Raw genomic sequence first — 15,448 nt, 5'->3', positions numbered from 1 at the left:
CCAAACAGTATATATCATAAAATTAGCAAATGACAAGATCCTGCCCACAGGCTTACAGTTTAAATAAACAGACACCCAAGGACCAGGAAGGAAAAGGCACGAGAAAAGCAACTAAATAAGAGAACCACTTACATTCTTAGCAAAATGCTGAGGGAAAGTTATGGGGAAACAGATATGCCTTGAGGTTCCCCTTGAAATAGTGGAAAGGAACTTGTCAGTGCAATCTTATGCATTTCTACACAGAATACAAGCTCCACTGTGTTCAATGGGACTTACTTCCAGGTAAGAATGTATAGGATTCTGGCCTGAGTTTCTCTTGTTTTGCATAAAATACATAAACTCAGAAGTAAACCTTCTTGGCATTAATCAGATTTACTCCCAAGAAAGTTCAAGATTGCAGCCTTATTCTGATTTGGCTATCCATGGGGAAGGAACTCTGTATGCCCCCATGAAGCCTTGCCTCCACCCATAGGAAATTTTAATTAGCCCCCTTCCCTGCTTTCTCTTCTGAGGCTTTGGCCCACCACCCTTAAAACATTATCAGTGCATCCTTGAGCACTATGTTTTCCTTTCTTCCTTTCTTTTAAAAAAGCTGAAATTCTCTGGAAGCTGCAATCTGCACCCTGCACTTTCTCTGTGCTCTCATGCACTCAAATGGCATCCACAGAGCCTTGTTCTGTATTCTTTTCTTTTATCCATCCTCCTGCCCTGGCTGTGATCTCCTGTTCAAAGGACCAGGCAGTTTTTAAACACAGAGGTGTATTCCTGTTAGTGGAAAATTCCTTTCTCCTGAGCTGAAACCTTGATTGTGGTTCAACAGGTTTTAGTTCCCAGCTCTCTCTCTCTCTCTCTCTCTCTCTCTCTCTCTCTCTCTCTCTGCCTTTTCTTTCTCTCTCTCTCCTACTGAAAAGAAAAGAAAAAGCTCTCAACCTTGGGACATTTGTTCAGATCACATGGGCAGTTGCTTATAAAATGGAGCTTACCTGTGTGCTCACCAGTTAGCATTCACTGGAGCTTCAATGCAGTGTGACAGATCAAGAAGATCAGAGAGACTCACGCTACCCTGGGTGTAAGGCAACAAGTTCATCGCTTGCAGAATTTGTGTAGAGGTAACCGTCTGGGTCAGTCCCATCTTTTCTCACAGCTCATCTCCTAAGGTTTTCCCCTTTTCTGCTGGTGTTCTGCAAATGGGAATTCTACGAATTATGGCAAGCTGAGACAGAATGCTTTTCTTTATAGCAAACGTAAGACCCATCAGGGTGTAATGGAGCATTTTCCAGTGACAGAACTGTGGTGGTGAAACTCCCCATGCCTTGGAGGTGAGAGGTGGTGTAAAGCAAGAGCTTCTCAACCTTTGGCAATTCCTCCCCACTCGTCACATGGTTGGGCTGCTGGCTGCAAAGAGGATAATGGATTTTTCTGTGCATGGGGCAGTTTTAGTATTATGTGACAGCAGGTGATTGTGTGAGACAGCCTCTCTCAACCAGGTGCCATCCAGTTGTTAAACCACAGCTCTCATTGCCCCTGACCAGTGGCCTTGCTGACTGGGGCAGATGGGAGCTGAGGTCCAAAACATCTGAAGGGTATCAGGTTGGGAAAGTTTGGCGTAGGGCAACAGTTTGCAGGAGGCAGCACATTTCATGTGACAGTGAAGCAGATATGGTGGTGACAATGAAATTGTTTTGCAAGCATTGTATACTGTTTATGCTGCTTCAGCCAGGACTCTCACATTTTCATCTTGTCTGCCAAGATATTTAAGGCCAGCCCCATGAGCTCTTACATCTGGGGCTTGACCTTTCTCTGATCAAAACTAATGGGCATATATCTATTTAATTTGATTGAACCAAGTTACATAATAGCATTCCTTCTGATTGTTATCAATTTCTCTTCTTTGCTCTATGACAGTGTAACATCTCTTGTGGTCTATCTTTGTTTTGTATTTCAAGAGGTCTGGGGGAAAGGGAGTGAAAGTTTCCCCTAAGCAGGAGTCAGCAAATGGGCATTAGTCATCTAATTAATGCTGTAGAGCACCGTTAATTATAATATGTTGGGGGTTAATATTCAAGCTAAACTTAATGGAACAAGATTGTTCTGCCCCTTCCAAGCTACCTTGTGACCTGAAGTTGTCTGCTGGACCTTCAGCCATCAGTATGAAGGATGATGTTCACTTTGCCCTTCTTTTGTAGCAACATGTAAAACCCACCAAGGAAAGCTTGCTAATCCTTTCTGAGTCCCTAACACTTGCCTTACGTTTCTTGGGAATCATCAACTTAAACATCTTGTTAATATCATTATATATCATTTTCCAATAGCCCTTACCTTTTTTACAAGTCCATCACATATGAAAAAAATGTCACTTTGCACTCCCAACTCATACTTGAATTAGTTTTGTACATTTTGGCTAACTTAAGGTAAAGGTAAAGGTACCCCTGCCCATACGGGCCAGTCTTGACAGACTCTGGGGTTGTGCGCCCATCTCACTTAAGAGGCCAGGGGCCAGCGCTGTCCGGAGACACTTCCGGGTCACGTGGCCAGCGTGACATCGCTGCTCTGGCGAGCCAGAGCCGCACACGGAAACGCCGTTTACCTTCCCGCTGGTAAGCGGTCCCTATTTATCTACTTGCACCCGGAGGTGCTTTCGAACTGCTAGGTTGGCAGGCGCTGGGACCGAGCAGCGGGAGCGCACCCCGCCGCAGGGATTCGAACCGCCGACCTTTCGATCGGCAAGCCCTAGGCGCTGAGGCTTTAACCCACAGCGCCACCTGCGTCCCTAGTTTGGCTAACTTAATTGGTGTTAAATACCCTCTATAAATCATCTGCGAATGTGAAGTTTTGTTCCATGAGATAGATAGGGAAGTAGGAGTGTATGTGGGAGCAATGTGATTGTCTCTGGGGTGTCTTTCTGATGGGAGAGAAGCTTCTGTGCATTTTTTGTGACTGTAACACATATCTTTTCAAGATCACAAAACCCATGTTTCCATCTTTCTCTCCAAAGTCCCATATCTGTTTTGTGTGTATAGTAGCAACTCGGTCTTTCTCTCCAAAGTCCCATATCTGTTTTGTGTGTATAGTAGCAACTCGGTTTTCAACAGAGTTTTGACAGGGAAATTAAAGTAAAAACAAGTAAGAGATGGTGCAAACCAAGATGGACGTGGACAGTCAGCAATCATTGCACAAGAGGCAGCTCTACCTAGTACAGCTTCTGTGGACTCTGCGTCTTCTTTTCTTCCCTGTTCATTGTTGCCAGAAAATGTTCCTTATAAATGCTTTGATTAGTTTGCTTACTCTGTTTCATTCTGGGTTGATGTTGTAGATGCTAAATCTCTATCTCTATTCCGAATAATGCCAGCTCATGGGATCCACTCTTTTCTCCAACACTACAAAGGAATTTCTATTACTGTGTAAATTCAGCTTCAAGTCTGATGGATAGATCCTAAGTTTTGTGATCTAAAGTAATGGGGTGTTTTGGATACACTGTACTTGGGGGCCTTATCCTCCCTCCTCCCGTGGAAGTACAGGCAGAGCTCTTGCCTCATCAAATGTAGCCTTGGATTCTTTCCATCTCTATTCTCTAGTCATCTCTCTCAAAACTGTATCATTTTATACCCTGCCCTCTGTTCTCCAAGCCACCAGTGCTCAGTTCTTTTGAGGTTCACTTACCAGCAGCAAGAAACACTGGCAAGGTTCTACTTGTGACATGCATAAGCCCCCAACAGTTATGAAGTTTGCTTATACCAGAGGTAGGGAGACCATGTGTCCTACTTTGCATAGGACAGTTCTCTGTTTGCAGAAATCCTCTGTGCTGTCCAAGTGCTAACGTCAAGCCTACCCTTCCACCTGCTCTCCCTTCTTATTGTTCTTTATCTTTCAAGTACTGTAGAGTTGGACTGTCTCCTCCAAGTCTGGTTTAAAGATAATAATCAGAAGGCAGAGCGGAGGTGGGGGAAGGGGGCTTAAAGTTGTCCATCAGGAATTGCCATGTGGGCTACAGACTGAGAAGGCACACCAGCCACTTGGTCAAACTATGGGTTTTTGTGAGGATAAAACAGGAAGACAGGGAGAAACCAAATGTGCAACCTTGAACTCCTAAGATGAAAAGCAAGATGTAAATGTAACCATAAATAAATTAGATTCAATGAATCTCTTAAAAGCCAAGCCACATGTTTTAAAACACAAGCCTTTTGCTTCTCTGCACTGCAGTTTTCCACTGTTTGGGGAGGGGTTAAGAAAAGAAGGGGGAAATGAGGGCATTGATAACACTTAGCTGTCTTATGAATGCATGGTGAAAATTAATGCATCGCAAAGCACTTGAAAAAGAAAGGTGTGAAATATTACTGGTAATATTATCTTATTTTTATGCAACTTTTCTTGGTGATTAAAAAAACAGAGGGAGGGAGCAGCAGGAGGTTGGAGAGAAATTATGGGATATGCTATTAAAAGCAAAACCATGTCCAAATAGAACATTTTTTTCCACAGTTTTTCATATGGCACTGGCAGCTCTTAATACTGTATGAGGCTGTGAATACTGTATGAAGCTACAGTTCAGTGGGGAGTCAAACCTTTAAATGTTTCATGCCAACAGCTGCACCTCTCTCCCTGGACTCCTTCCTTGCCTGCGTACATGCTCAGAAAGCGGAGCACACTTATGTCTGGGTACAGCATAGTCATTAGCATTATTTCATAAAGATCCCATCCTTCTTCAAAGCTGAAGGGAGCTCTGGCACTGTGAATCAGAGGCCAGCGATTTCTCTGGGTGACATTGGGCAATCACTTTCTCTTGGCCTAGCCTACCTCACAGGGTGGTTGTGGTGACAGAAAGAGTAGGGGGAGAACCATGTAAGCCCCTAGAGCTTTTTGGAGGAAGCATGGGATACAAATGTAATAAAATTAATGCATATCCACCAACTGAATGGATTGTAGCAACAGCAGGTGGGCCCACTGAGTGCACTGTGTCCAAGCCCCCACTGCCTTGTTTGGTCACTGGAATCTGCTATTTAGATGATTTCATAGAGTTCCTGTTCGATTGTTACAGCTGAGCACTGTTTGTTTGTCACATACGTATCTCTTTCACCCCTTTCCTCCAAGGTGCCTGGCAACATAAATGGTTATTTCTCAGATTTTATCCTGTGAAGTAATTCACCTGAGGAACAGGATGCTGCCTTATGCCAAGTGTAAACAGCTCAGTCCTGTTTACACCCGGAGTAAGGAACCTGTGGTCCTCCAGATGTTTCTGGATGACATCTCCTTTCATCTTTGACCACTAGGGGTGGGTGACAAGAGATGGCAATCCAACAATAGCTGGAAGGCCGCCCCTAGTCTACACAGACTAGCAGCAGCAGTTTCCAGTGGTTTGGGGCAGGAGCCTTTTCTACCAGCCCTACGTAGAGATGGGACCTTCTTAATGGAAAGCATATGCTCTGCCATGCAGCTTCTGTCTCTGTGGAAAGGTGCGAGGTCACTCTGTAAGCTTTGTGACCAAGTGGGGTTTGAATCAGCTTCATGTTTGAATCTGGGTTTCTCCAGTCCTACCTAGGCACTCTTAACCACCATTCATTTATGTCAATTCAACATCAACTTTTAACCTATGGTTTTTAAAATGGAACTGAGGTGAATTAACATTACCTGCAAACTGAGACGGGCAGCAAGCCCCACCCCCAACTGCTGAAGGCAGGGGACTTGGCGCAGACAACGTGCCCCCACAGACTCTGCCCTGCTCTGCCTCGCCTTCCCCCATTTAATAAGGGGAGGGGACTTCTGCTTTTCCTGCTTGAGGTTTTAAGTCTTATCCTGAGATTTAGTATTGTGTTCCTCATATGCCCCTGCTGCTATTTTGTTTCTCCTGCTGAAGGCACACATCTAATACAAATGCAATTTTGGAACTAAAAATACTATTTATAGATAACCTTGGTTTAAAATGTTAAGCCAGACAGCCATTGAAGCAGGATCTGGTCTTAGTGAACAAACATTCCTGATAGCCTAGCCTATACAATAAAAAGAATACAGCTCCTCTAACTTATGCAAATCTTTTGAGTTACAACCTACAGTTGTGGTCAAAGTGCACCACAACAGCACTGCCTCTTCATTACATAAACCGTGTTTCAGGCATTGTTTGAGACATGCCAGAAAGAATCTGAGGTGTGTTTGCCAGACACATTTGGAAATGGCAGGTCACACCCAGGTCCACTGTCCCCCTGATTTGACCTGTGAGCTTCATATTATTCCAGCCATGTGACACAGCACTTGGCTGGTGCTTTGGTTATGGTTAAAAACCTTAAATCCTGTGACTATAATCTTACTTAACCTCAGATTTATTTAGCAAATATATCTGTTTGAAGGCACAGTACATGTGTACGTCCTCCTGCTTATTTGAATACTAACCAAAGAACTCAGAGTAATGATTTATTATCCTCACAACGTATGAGGCAAATTAGCCATATGAGGTAAATTAAGCCAAAGAGACTTGCTCAAAGCCACTACCTTACTCTGGCATTGCGAGATAGTATAACTCCCCTTGTGTTTTGATACAGGGCTTTTGGCAAGTCTGTGGGGGTTCCAGCCATGTATCTGGGTCCTAGAAAGAGGGGAAAGTAGGAGGTCACCTCCCCGCTTATTTAAACACCTGTACCCCAGGACCCTGTACTAGACTAGATGACATTGGCTCATTCTGAATGGCCATAGGAATGCCCAATATTTTCAAATGGCTCTAGTATGCACAACTGGATCCTGCCACAGAAGGTTGCAGTGTGAAGCATTCCTGCTGAGCATTTTAGTCAGCCATGCCAGCCAGCCACAACAGCTCATTTCACCATCCTCCACCCAGCCAGTCACATTATGATCATGTGCAGTCCTAATAACTGGATTGTTTTATTTATTTGTTTGTTTTTATTGGAACATAATGTACAGTATAAATATACCTGCTAAAACATTATTTAGACAGGCCTACCCAGATGCTGAGAAAGTTGAGGTGATAGTATTTTAACTTTTGTATCTTTTAATGTAGGCTTGTAAAATTTTATTGATTTCATTGTCTTATCTTTGGGGTTATTTACAACCAAGTGGTGTATAACCCCCACTTCATTAGAAGGAAACCTCCAAGCCTCCCTCCAGTTGAATATACTTTCTGGCTACTTTGTGAATGTGGTAAAAATGGGTTATTTCCCTTCATATCACCCTTGAATGCTCCCATATACGAAGTTAAAACTCCCTGCAAACAGACAATGAGCAGATCATGGAGAAAGCTGTACATCAGGTCTCCACTTCTGCTATTTCAGCTTTCTAATCTGAACTTGCTATTTCCTTATACTCTGATCATATTTGCTGAAAACTGTGTATCAGAGATCCTTAAAACTAGAGTTGCTCAAAGCTGAGCCAAAGAAGTTAAAAACAACATCTCCATAGTGGAAAACTTGGATACTGCCAACAGCTGTCTGTGTGTATCAGGTATCAGGACTGCCAGGCCTAGTTCTGGACGGCTTAGAAACAGTTGCTATGGCAACTAAATAGAGAGAAGAGGACGTGGAAGAAAAAACACCTTGTGCTACTTTACAACAGAGTGCACAGAAAGAAAGCTGTGTACAAAGTAAACATAAAAGAGGTTCTCTTTAGGTGCTTCAACTGTATGAAAAGCTAGGTTATGCTTAACAGTGCCGTCAGTCAAGACACCCTAGCAACAACAGTGCTAAAAAAGGCAGAAGGCAAGACCAGAGTAGGATACTAATTTATATGTATATGTGCACATTTAGATTATATATTTCTAGTTAAGTTACAATGTTTCTATCTACCAGGTGACCTTTGTGCCTGCTAGGTGCGCTTTGGAGACCTGACTGCAGAGGGGCATCTTCCCCTTCTTAGGGTTCATTATCTTTTCCCGGTCCTGAACTGGACAGCCCTTCCAGCAGAGGATGACCCTACCCAAAGTAGTCCAGCTGATCATCCTGACTTATAAACAAGATGTGGTTTACCGCTGCTTTCTTTTTCAGTCCAGTCCAAAAGTGCAGAAAACTTTGTTTTTGCACAGAGTTTATGCCTAGTACTGGCCCCAATCTGCTTTCTGGGCCCACTATCAATCTGCTTTAGTAAGTCCAGTGCACACTGGATCCATCCAATGCACACTGGATTCTGGATTTCTGAAAATTTAGTATTTTGGAAGAAAGTTGCAGAATAGATTATGATATATAAAGGTGATTTGAGGACTGGACAAAACTCTTCATTTTTTTATGGGTTGTATCCAATGCTAGTCCTACTCAGAGTAAACTGACTGAAATCCATGGACTTAAGTTAGTTGTGTCCACCGATTTCAGAGGATCTCCTCTGAGTAGGACTAGCACTGGCTACAAACCTACGTCCCAACATTTGGAAGCCTCCCACATACAATTTTTGTTTTTCAACCACAAACATAGTGTGAACTTTACCTATTTTCTCAAATACTGCAGAGTGCACCCACTGGGACCAGTATGATGACAATCCAGTAAACTCAGTTTAAGAGGTCATTTTGAGTATTCTGTCATGCTAAACAAACCATTAGCTGATATAGACCACCATGTCTTAGAGACTCTCCAGTTTCATAGAGAAGGAAATGCCATCTCTCAAATGTTGGGGAGATAAGCCCCTTCAAAGGCAGTTCTCACTTCATTTGCATATATCTTTCTTCTGCTTTCAGACTGTTGAGAAGAGGAGGAGGAAGTGGAAGAGATGGAATCCAGAGGCAAAGCCCACCTCAAACTGAAGACCAAGATGAACAATGCCTTGTGAGTACATAGATTGGTTACAATTTATCTTGGCCATATTATTATTATTATTATTATTATTATTATTATTATCATCACCATCATCATCATCAACAAAACAACAACAACAACAACAACAACACAATAATGTTATTACTATTTTATTATTTATACCCCGCCCCTCTGGCTGGGTTTCCCCACACTACATATATATGCTGCATATGTGAATGACCTATGTTTAGACTCTCAAACTGTGCTCCAGAACATTTTCCTTATTATTTAGAAACTGTGTCTTGCTTTTCAAGTTCAGTGCCACAGAATTGCAACCCTGTGCACCTGTATAAATGCTCTCCTCCCAGCTAGATGAATTGAACTTTTCAACTCCAGGGCTGTATTCAGAGAGCTTTATGTAGTGCAAACTTAACTGTGCTGAGTTAACGTTACAGCTTGGAAGGAGGAATGTAGGTGGGTCAGATCATGGTCAAGATAGCAAGCACCCTATATATTCAAAGGTGAAAGGAGCTGAATGTCTGATCTTGAAGTGTGCACTGATTTCCTTTCTACCAAGACAGTCCCTTGCCCTTTGTGAGCAGAATGTGAACTTTACCTCTAGGGGATTGTTCTTAAACTGCAGTCTCACCAAGCTGACTCAGAGTTGTCTGTCAAATGCTGACAGGGGTCTGGCAGCAAATACACCAAGCTCTCAAGAGATCAGCCAGACTAAATGGGAGCTTTGTAAGGTTTCCTACAAGCCTCTGCGCTAAAGCATCCAGAGAGAACTGGAAAAAGTGGGTAGAACGTTTAAAACATTTGCTTTTATGTATTAAAACCTTTATACCCTGCCCTTCTGGTGCAAAGCACCTCTCAGGGCACCTTACAACAACAATTAAAATTACAACTTTAGAGTGTTTAATTGGTAGCTATTTAAAGTCAAGCATACAATCCAAGGGCTTCTGGGTATTATACTGTAGCAGCTGTGCCAAAAACACACAGCTGAGGTTAAGCAGGGACATTGAGGGATTTGGAATATGTTGACTGTGTACTGGAGTCACAAAAAGCCACAAAGGATTTTAGTTAAGAGTGTGTAGCAAAGATGGTGAACCTCAGATCCAGGGGCTAAATGTGGCCCTCTAAGCCTTTTGATCCAACCCTCAGGATTCTCCTCGGATCTGATCCCCTCACCAGTCACACGTTTTATTGGGCCTGCTTTACGCTATCCTTGAGGGGTTTTGCCCGGCCTAGTACAAAGCACCAGAGCAGTGTAATGGAGCACATTTCTAGTGCTGGCATAAGGAATTCTGGGTAATGTGTAACACTGAGGCTGGGCAGACCCAGTGGGATTTTGGGAGGCAAAGGACTCAGCTATACAGGGGCAAATAAAAAGTATTAAGTGAGTTTTAATATACAATGTGACACTAGATGGCAATGGTGAGCCTTATGGAAAATTCAATGTATTTTTAAAAACCCTTTTTAAAAAAGCATTTTCAGAATGGTTTTTATATGTGTGTAGATTCCACCAAAGCAAAGAAGGTGGAAGGACTTAGTAAGATGACTTATAAATGCATACCCTAGTATCTTGTTATATAGGGTATCTCATTATAGCTTAGTTAGTTAGAGTGTGGTGCTAATAGCACCAAGGTGGCAGGTTTGATCTCCATAAGGGACAGCTGCATATATCTGCATTGCAGGGGGCTGGAATAGATGATCCTCAGGATCTCTTCCAACTCTATAATTCTTTGATAAAAACTCTCTGTGCAGCTCCCAACCAGTAAAAACAACACATATCTGAACCTGCAACAACAAAATTAAAGCAGCAGAATGGTAAAGCAACAGGAGTTGGAGAATAAAAGAAAAGAAAGGATAGATAAAATCAGATATGACTGATGTTTAAAAAGCTCTAGGAAGAATAAAAGATACCAAAATGGCATTAAGCGTAGTCACCATCCAGATCTCCCCAGGCAGAACAATTCAAAGCCAGGAAGCTGCAACTGAAAAGGCCTCTCACCTGTTCCTTCAGACCAAGGGCCTCCATCAATGCTATCGACACAGGAACAGCTACATGCAGTATTATTATTATTAATTGAATTTATATACCGCAGTAGAGACTAGTCCATGAGGGCAAACAGGGCACTGCCCCACCAACCTCAGTCTGCTAGCCACAACCATACCATACATTTAAAGCACCCTGATACTGCTTTAACAGTCATGGCTTCACCCCAAAGAATCCTGGGAACAGTAGTTCATTAACAGTGCTGAAAGTAAGTCAGGAGACACACACGCACCCTGAGCTACAATTCCCAGTTCTTGGGGTCTGCCTCAGGTGCCAAAATGTCTTGGGCCGGCCCTGTCACCAGACATATGTGCAACTGTGGCAAGGCTTTCCCTTGGTCCAGAAGGGGGCTGCCACAACAGCCTCAACTGGGGGCAGGCGGCCACCAACTTGGGGAGGCTGTAGAGAAGAACTGGAAATTTTAATGGCAAATAAGGCTACCAACAGCTGCTAACTATGACTGCTATGCTCTGCCTCCATAGTCAGAGGCAGCAATGCTTCTGAAGACCAGTTATAGGAAACCACAAGGTGGGCCACCAGCTCCATGGTCAGACAAGCCCACAGTACTTTGTCTTGTTGAGATTGCACTTCACTTAGGAAACTGTGATTGTTAATCTGGGGAAAGTCAGCAAACTGGATGGTAAATAATGCATTTCTTAATGCATTACAGATGAATCAGATAATTTCTAGAAGCTTTCTCTCTAGGGTTGCCTGAAATTCTGCCCTCCCCACCATACTCCCTCAACACACCTCCCTGTTTGATCTGTGGTTGTTGCAGTGCTCAGGACAAAGCAACACAGAATCTTGCATTTGAGTTTGGCGTTATCTGCCTGGAACAAGGACGATTAACAAGCAGGGCAGATGGGGAATCTTTGAGGATAAGATCAAGAGGCTTATATCAGGGATACATGGAAACAGAGAACAAACTGCATTTTAATTACAGCTGTGATAAAAGCAGAAGGCAGCGCGGGGGGAGGGGAATTCAGCCCCTGCTTTTGGTCAAATCCAGCTTTTGACTTGGAGCTGAAACTGCATTGGTGACGTGTGTGTGTGTTCCCTTTCAGCTCAGCCAAATGCCAGCTTCTTCAGAACCCCCAAGAAACTGTAGGATGGGCTGTAGTTTTTAAGCAATTTGGAGAGGTGGTAGATAAGTGCCCGTTACATAGGGCCAAATGAGAGGATATACCATTTACACAATTGGAAGTTCTGTAAACAGCTTTTGGGGAGAAAATATATATTTCCGATAAAGGTAAAGGTACCCCTGACCATTGGGTCCAGTCGCAGGTGACTCTGGGGTTGCGGCGCTCATCTTGCTCTATAGGCCGAGGGAGCCGGCATTTGTCCGCAGTGTAGGTATCCGAGTGAGTTTGCTTGTCTCTCCATTGGAGTTAGGCGCAGATTCGTTAATGAACAGCGCAATGCTGTCCACGTTTAAATTACCCAGAAGTAATTCCTATGAAGTTTAATGCTACTTCCGCCCAGGTAAATAGGTCTCATGGGAGTCGGAAGAACTTATCTCTTAGTAAATGTGTATTGGCTTCTGGAGTAAGATTAGGTAAAGGTAAAGGGACCCCTGACCATTAGGTCCAGTCGGGGACGACTCTGGGGTTGCGGCGCTCATCTCGCTTTACTGGCCGAGGGAACCGGCTTACAGGTCATGTGGCCAGCATGACTAAGCCGCTTCTGGCGAAACCAGAGCAGCACACGGAAACAGCATTTACCTTCCCGCCAGAGCGGTACCTATTTAACTACTTGCACTTTGACGTGCTTTCGAACTGCTAGGTGGGTAGGAGCAGCGACCGAGCAATGGGAGCTCACCCCATCGTGGGGGTTCAAACCGCTGGCCTTCAGATCAGCAAGCCCTAGGCTCTGTGGTTTAACCCACAATGCCACCTATGCCTCTGACTATGAAGCAGCAGAACATGGGAAGGTGCCTTACGCCAGTTCCCTCGGCCAATAAAGTGAGATGAGCGCTGCAACCCCAGAGTCAGTCACGACTGGACCTAATGGTTAAGGGTCCCTTTACATTTTTAGGTACACATACTTGTGAATCACATGTACACAAACACTGTATTCCTGACGGTTCAAAAGAAATGTTAATGTGTTGCGCACCAATTTGACACACACCTACCACCTAAGACATCTAAATGTACAGCCCAAGTATCTGCAGCAAGGAAACCTTCCTGCATACAGTATGAAGAAGCTAGCCACCATAGACTTGCTCACACATTGATTCAGTTGGGAGAGCATTTCCTATTACTAGGACTTAAGTCAACATGCTATCGGAGTCTCCCTTATCCTATTCCAGCATGCTAATTCAATGTCTGTTCTGGGTGGACATGGTTGTGCTGCCAGTGTGTCTATTACATCATTATTATATACACCACTACTTTCAATTCATATCTCCATTTTGTGCCCAATCCATCTGCATGTGCTTTACATAGGAACTTACAATGTTTTAGAAGGTTGCATCACACTTTTCAGATTTAATCAATCCAAGTTTAATAAGGTCTGTGTTACGTACTGAGAGAGCTTTTAGTTTTGGAAATTCAATCATTGCCTGCAGGGCTGAGAGAGACCAAGAGCAACAATATATTTTGAATCATTTGCTTCCCTGTTTACCCTAAGCCCAGTTCCTCCTCTTATACCCCTTGGCTTCCTTTTTTCTCTTTCAATATATAGGTTGCCTCATTGTGATTTTTTTCTACACATTTCAAACATGAGCCCAACCCCTGCCAAGGAATAGTGATCCAATATTATTCTGCAGCCAGGATGATGTAATTTAACAGAAATTGCATAATTCCTTTCTACTTGCTATGTTTAAAGCCCTGTCCCTGCCCTTCATTACCTTCAGACATTATATGATTGTGGAGAAGCAGGAATGGTCAAAGGCCTGGAAACGATGCCTTATGAAGAATGGCTAAGGGAGCTGGGCATGTTTAGCCTGGAGAAGAGGAGGTTAAGGGGTGATATGATAGCCATGTTCAAATATATAAAAGGATGTCACATAGAGGAGGGAGAAAGGTTGTTTTCTGCTGCTCCAGAGAAGCGGACACGGAGCAATGGTTCCAAACTACAAGAAAAAAGATTCCACCTAAACATTAGGAAGAACTTCCTGACAGTAAGAGCTGTTCGACAGTGGAATTTGCTGCCAAGGAGTGTGGTGGAGTCTCCTTCTTTGGAGGTCTTTAAGCAGAGGCTTGACAACCATATGTCAGGAGTGCTCTGATGGTGTTTCCTGCTTGGCAGGGGGTTGGACTCGATGGCCCTTGTGGTCTCTTCCAACTCTATGATTCTATGATTCTATGAAGTACACAGCACTTTCTTCTTGCTATGTGGCTTGTGCCAGGCTTTCAAAGGAACTTGAGAGGCAGAGGAACACAAACTAGATCCACATGTACAGTGTGGGCATCTCCCACATGCAAATGCCTTTTGGCAACATTCCACTGGCTGGTAAAAACAGAAAGTGCAGCTCACGTTTTGCTTGCTCTCAAGAGTCATGTTATTAATGGCGGTAGGTCATGCACATTCACATTTTGTAATATATGAATAGAACTATATTAATGTTGATAACCACTATGTTCCTAAGAATCTCCCATCTATTTACTGGCTAGGCCAACACCTGCAGGGTAAGACATTTTGCTGCTTGAAGTGAAGAACAACATGGCACCAATTCTCAATCCCATGTACAAAACCTGAGCAACAGGACAGTGTTGTCTACTGCACTTGAGGGCAGCAGATTAGCTTTGGAGACACAGAGGAGCAGGGGACAAAGCATTCTGCCTGCTTCCCACCATCTGCTGCCTGAGGCAGGCATCTCACTCTACCTAATGGTTGGGCCAGCACTGCAGACTTTCTCAGTAGAGATGCCAACTTTCCACCCACCCCTTTCTAGCTGTGCTTCAAATTGCAGCCTGGTGATGTGCAGATTAGCAGATGGCAGTGTTTATCTCCCTGCTGTGAAAAGCTTCTCCTGCTGATTTCTGCACATCTGCCACTACAACAAGCCCAAGAGCAGGCCAGAATGATTTGGGGCTAGTTTGGTTTCAGGGAGGGGTTGTTTCTGGTCAGCTGGGAATCCCACTTCTTAGTGTCAGAGATGGCACCTTCAGGTAGTTCTCTAAATACTTGAGTTTGGTATACCCAGTTAAGTGTTGTAGAAAATGGATTGTTTTGGTGCAGAATGTGCATTTTCTGCTGCCTGTCATGGGCAAAGGGGACTAAACTGGGTGAGCATGTAGAACCAGAGGCTTAATCTAGGATGTATCAGTGTGGAAAGGGACAATTATTTCACCCTGCTAGGCCTGAACCCTTGATGGAGGCCCGCCTGGTCAACCCCTATGTAAAACTGTGCTTTGTGGAGCTAAAAGAGCATAGCTGGAATAGCTGTAACTCCGTTTTCTTCGGTAGCAGTGTTTCCTCCTCCTCTCCTTATTGTACTCCTCGGCGCCTCCTACTGGGAGAAGAAAGAGGGGAAATGCCAGCCCCCAGCTCTGTTGTCGTCCTCTAGCAGGTTAACATGGAGCGAGAATTGTTTTGACCCAAGTCACAATTGTGCTATTGTTTTGCACCAGGCAGGGGGCCAGTCCGGAATGAGGCTAGCGGCGAAAGCTGCCAGGAACTCTTTATGCCACAATTAAGCACCTGCTACGAAAGGAGTAAAATAAGCCAA

The 15,448-nt window shown here is 43.9% G+C and overlaps 1 protein-coding gene across 4 annotated transcripts in view; it reads left to right on the top strand.

Annotated features, from left to right (window-relative positions):
* RHOBTB2 (Rho related BTB domain containing 2) overlaps positions 1-15,448 on the top strand; it is a 62,960-nt gene that overhangs the window by 23,472 nt on the left and 24,040 nt on the right. For 2 of the 4 annotated variants that reach the window (XM_079955031.1, XM_079955030.1), the window contains exon 2: positions 8,660-8,747. In XM_079955031.1, coding sequence (XP_079811157.1) covers positions 8,692-8,747 — 56 coding nt within the window. In that variant the 5' untranslated portion in view covers positions 8,660-8,691. Of the gene's footprint in view, positions 1-940; positions 1,110-7,506; positions 7,706-8,659; positions 8,748-15,448 lie in introns of those variants that run through there. The other 2 variants (XM_079955032.1, XM_079955033.1) reach the window with 2 other exon arrangements.

The sequence above is a fragment of the Podarcis cretensis genome (genome assembly GCF_951804945.1).
Source record: "Podarcis cretensis genome assembly, chromosome: 15".
Lineage (NCBI taxonomy): Eukaryota > Metazoa > Chordata > Lepidosauria > Squamata > Lacertidae > Podarcis > Podarcis cretensis.
This window is presented reverse-complemented; position numbering and strand designations above follow the sequence as displayed.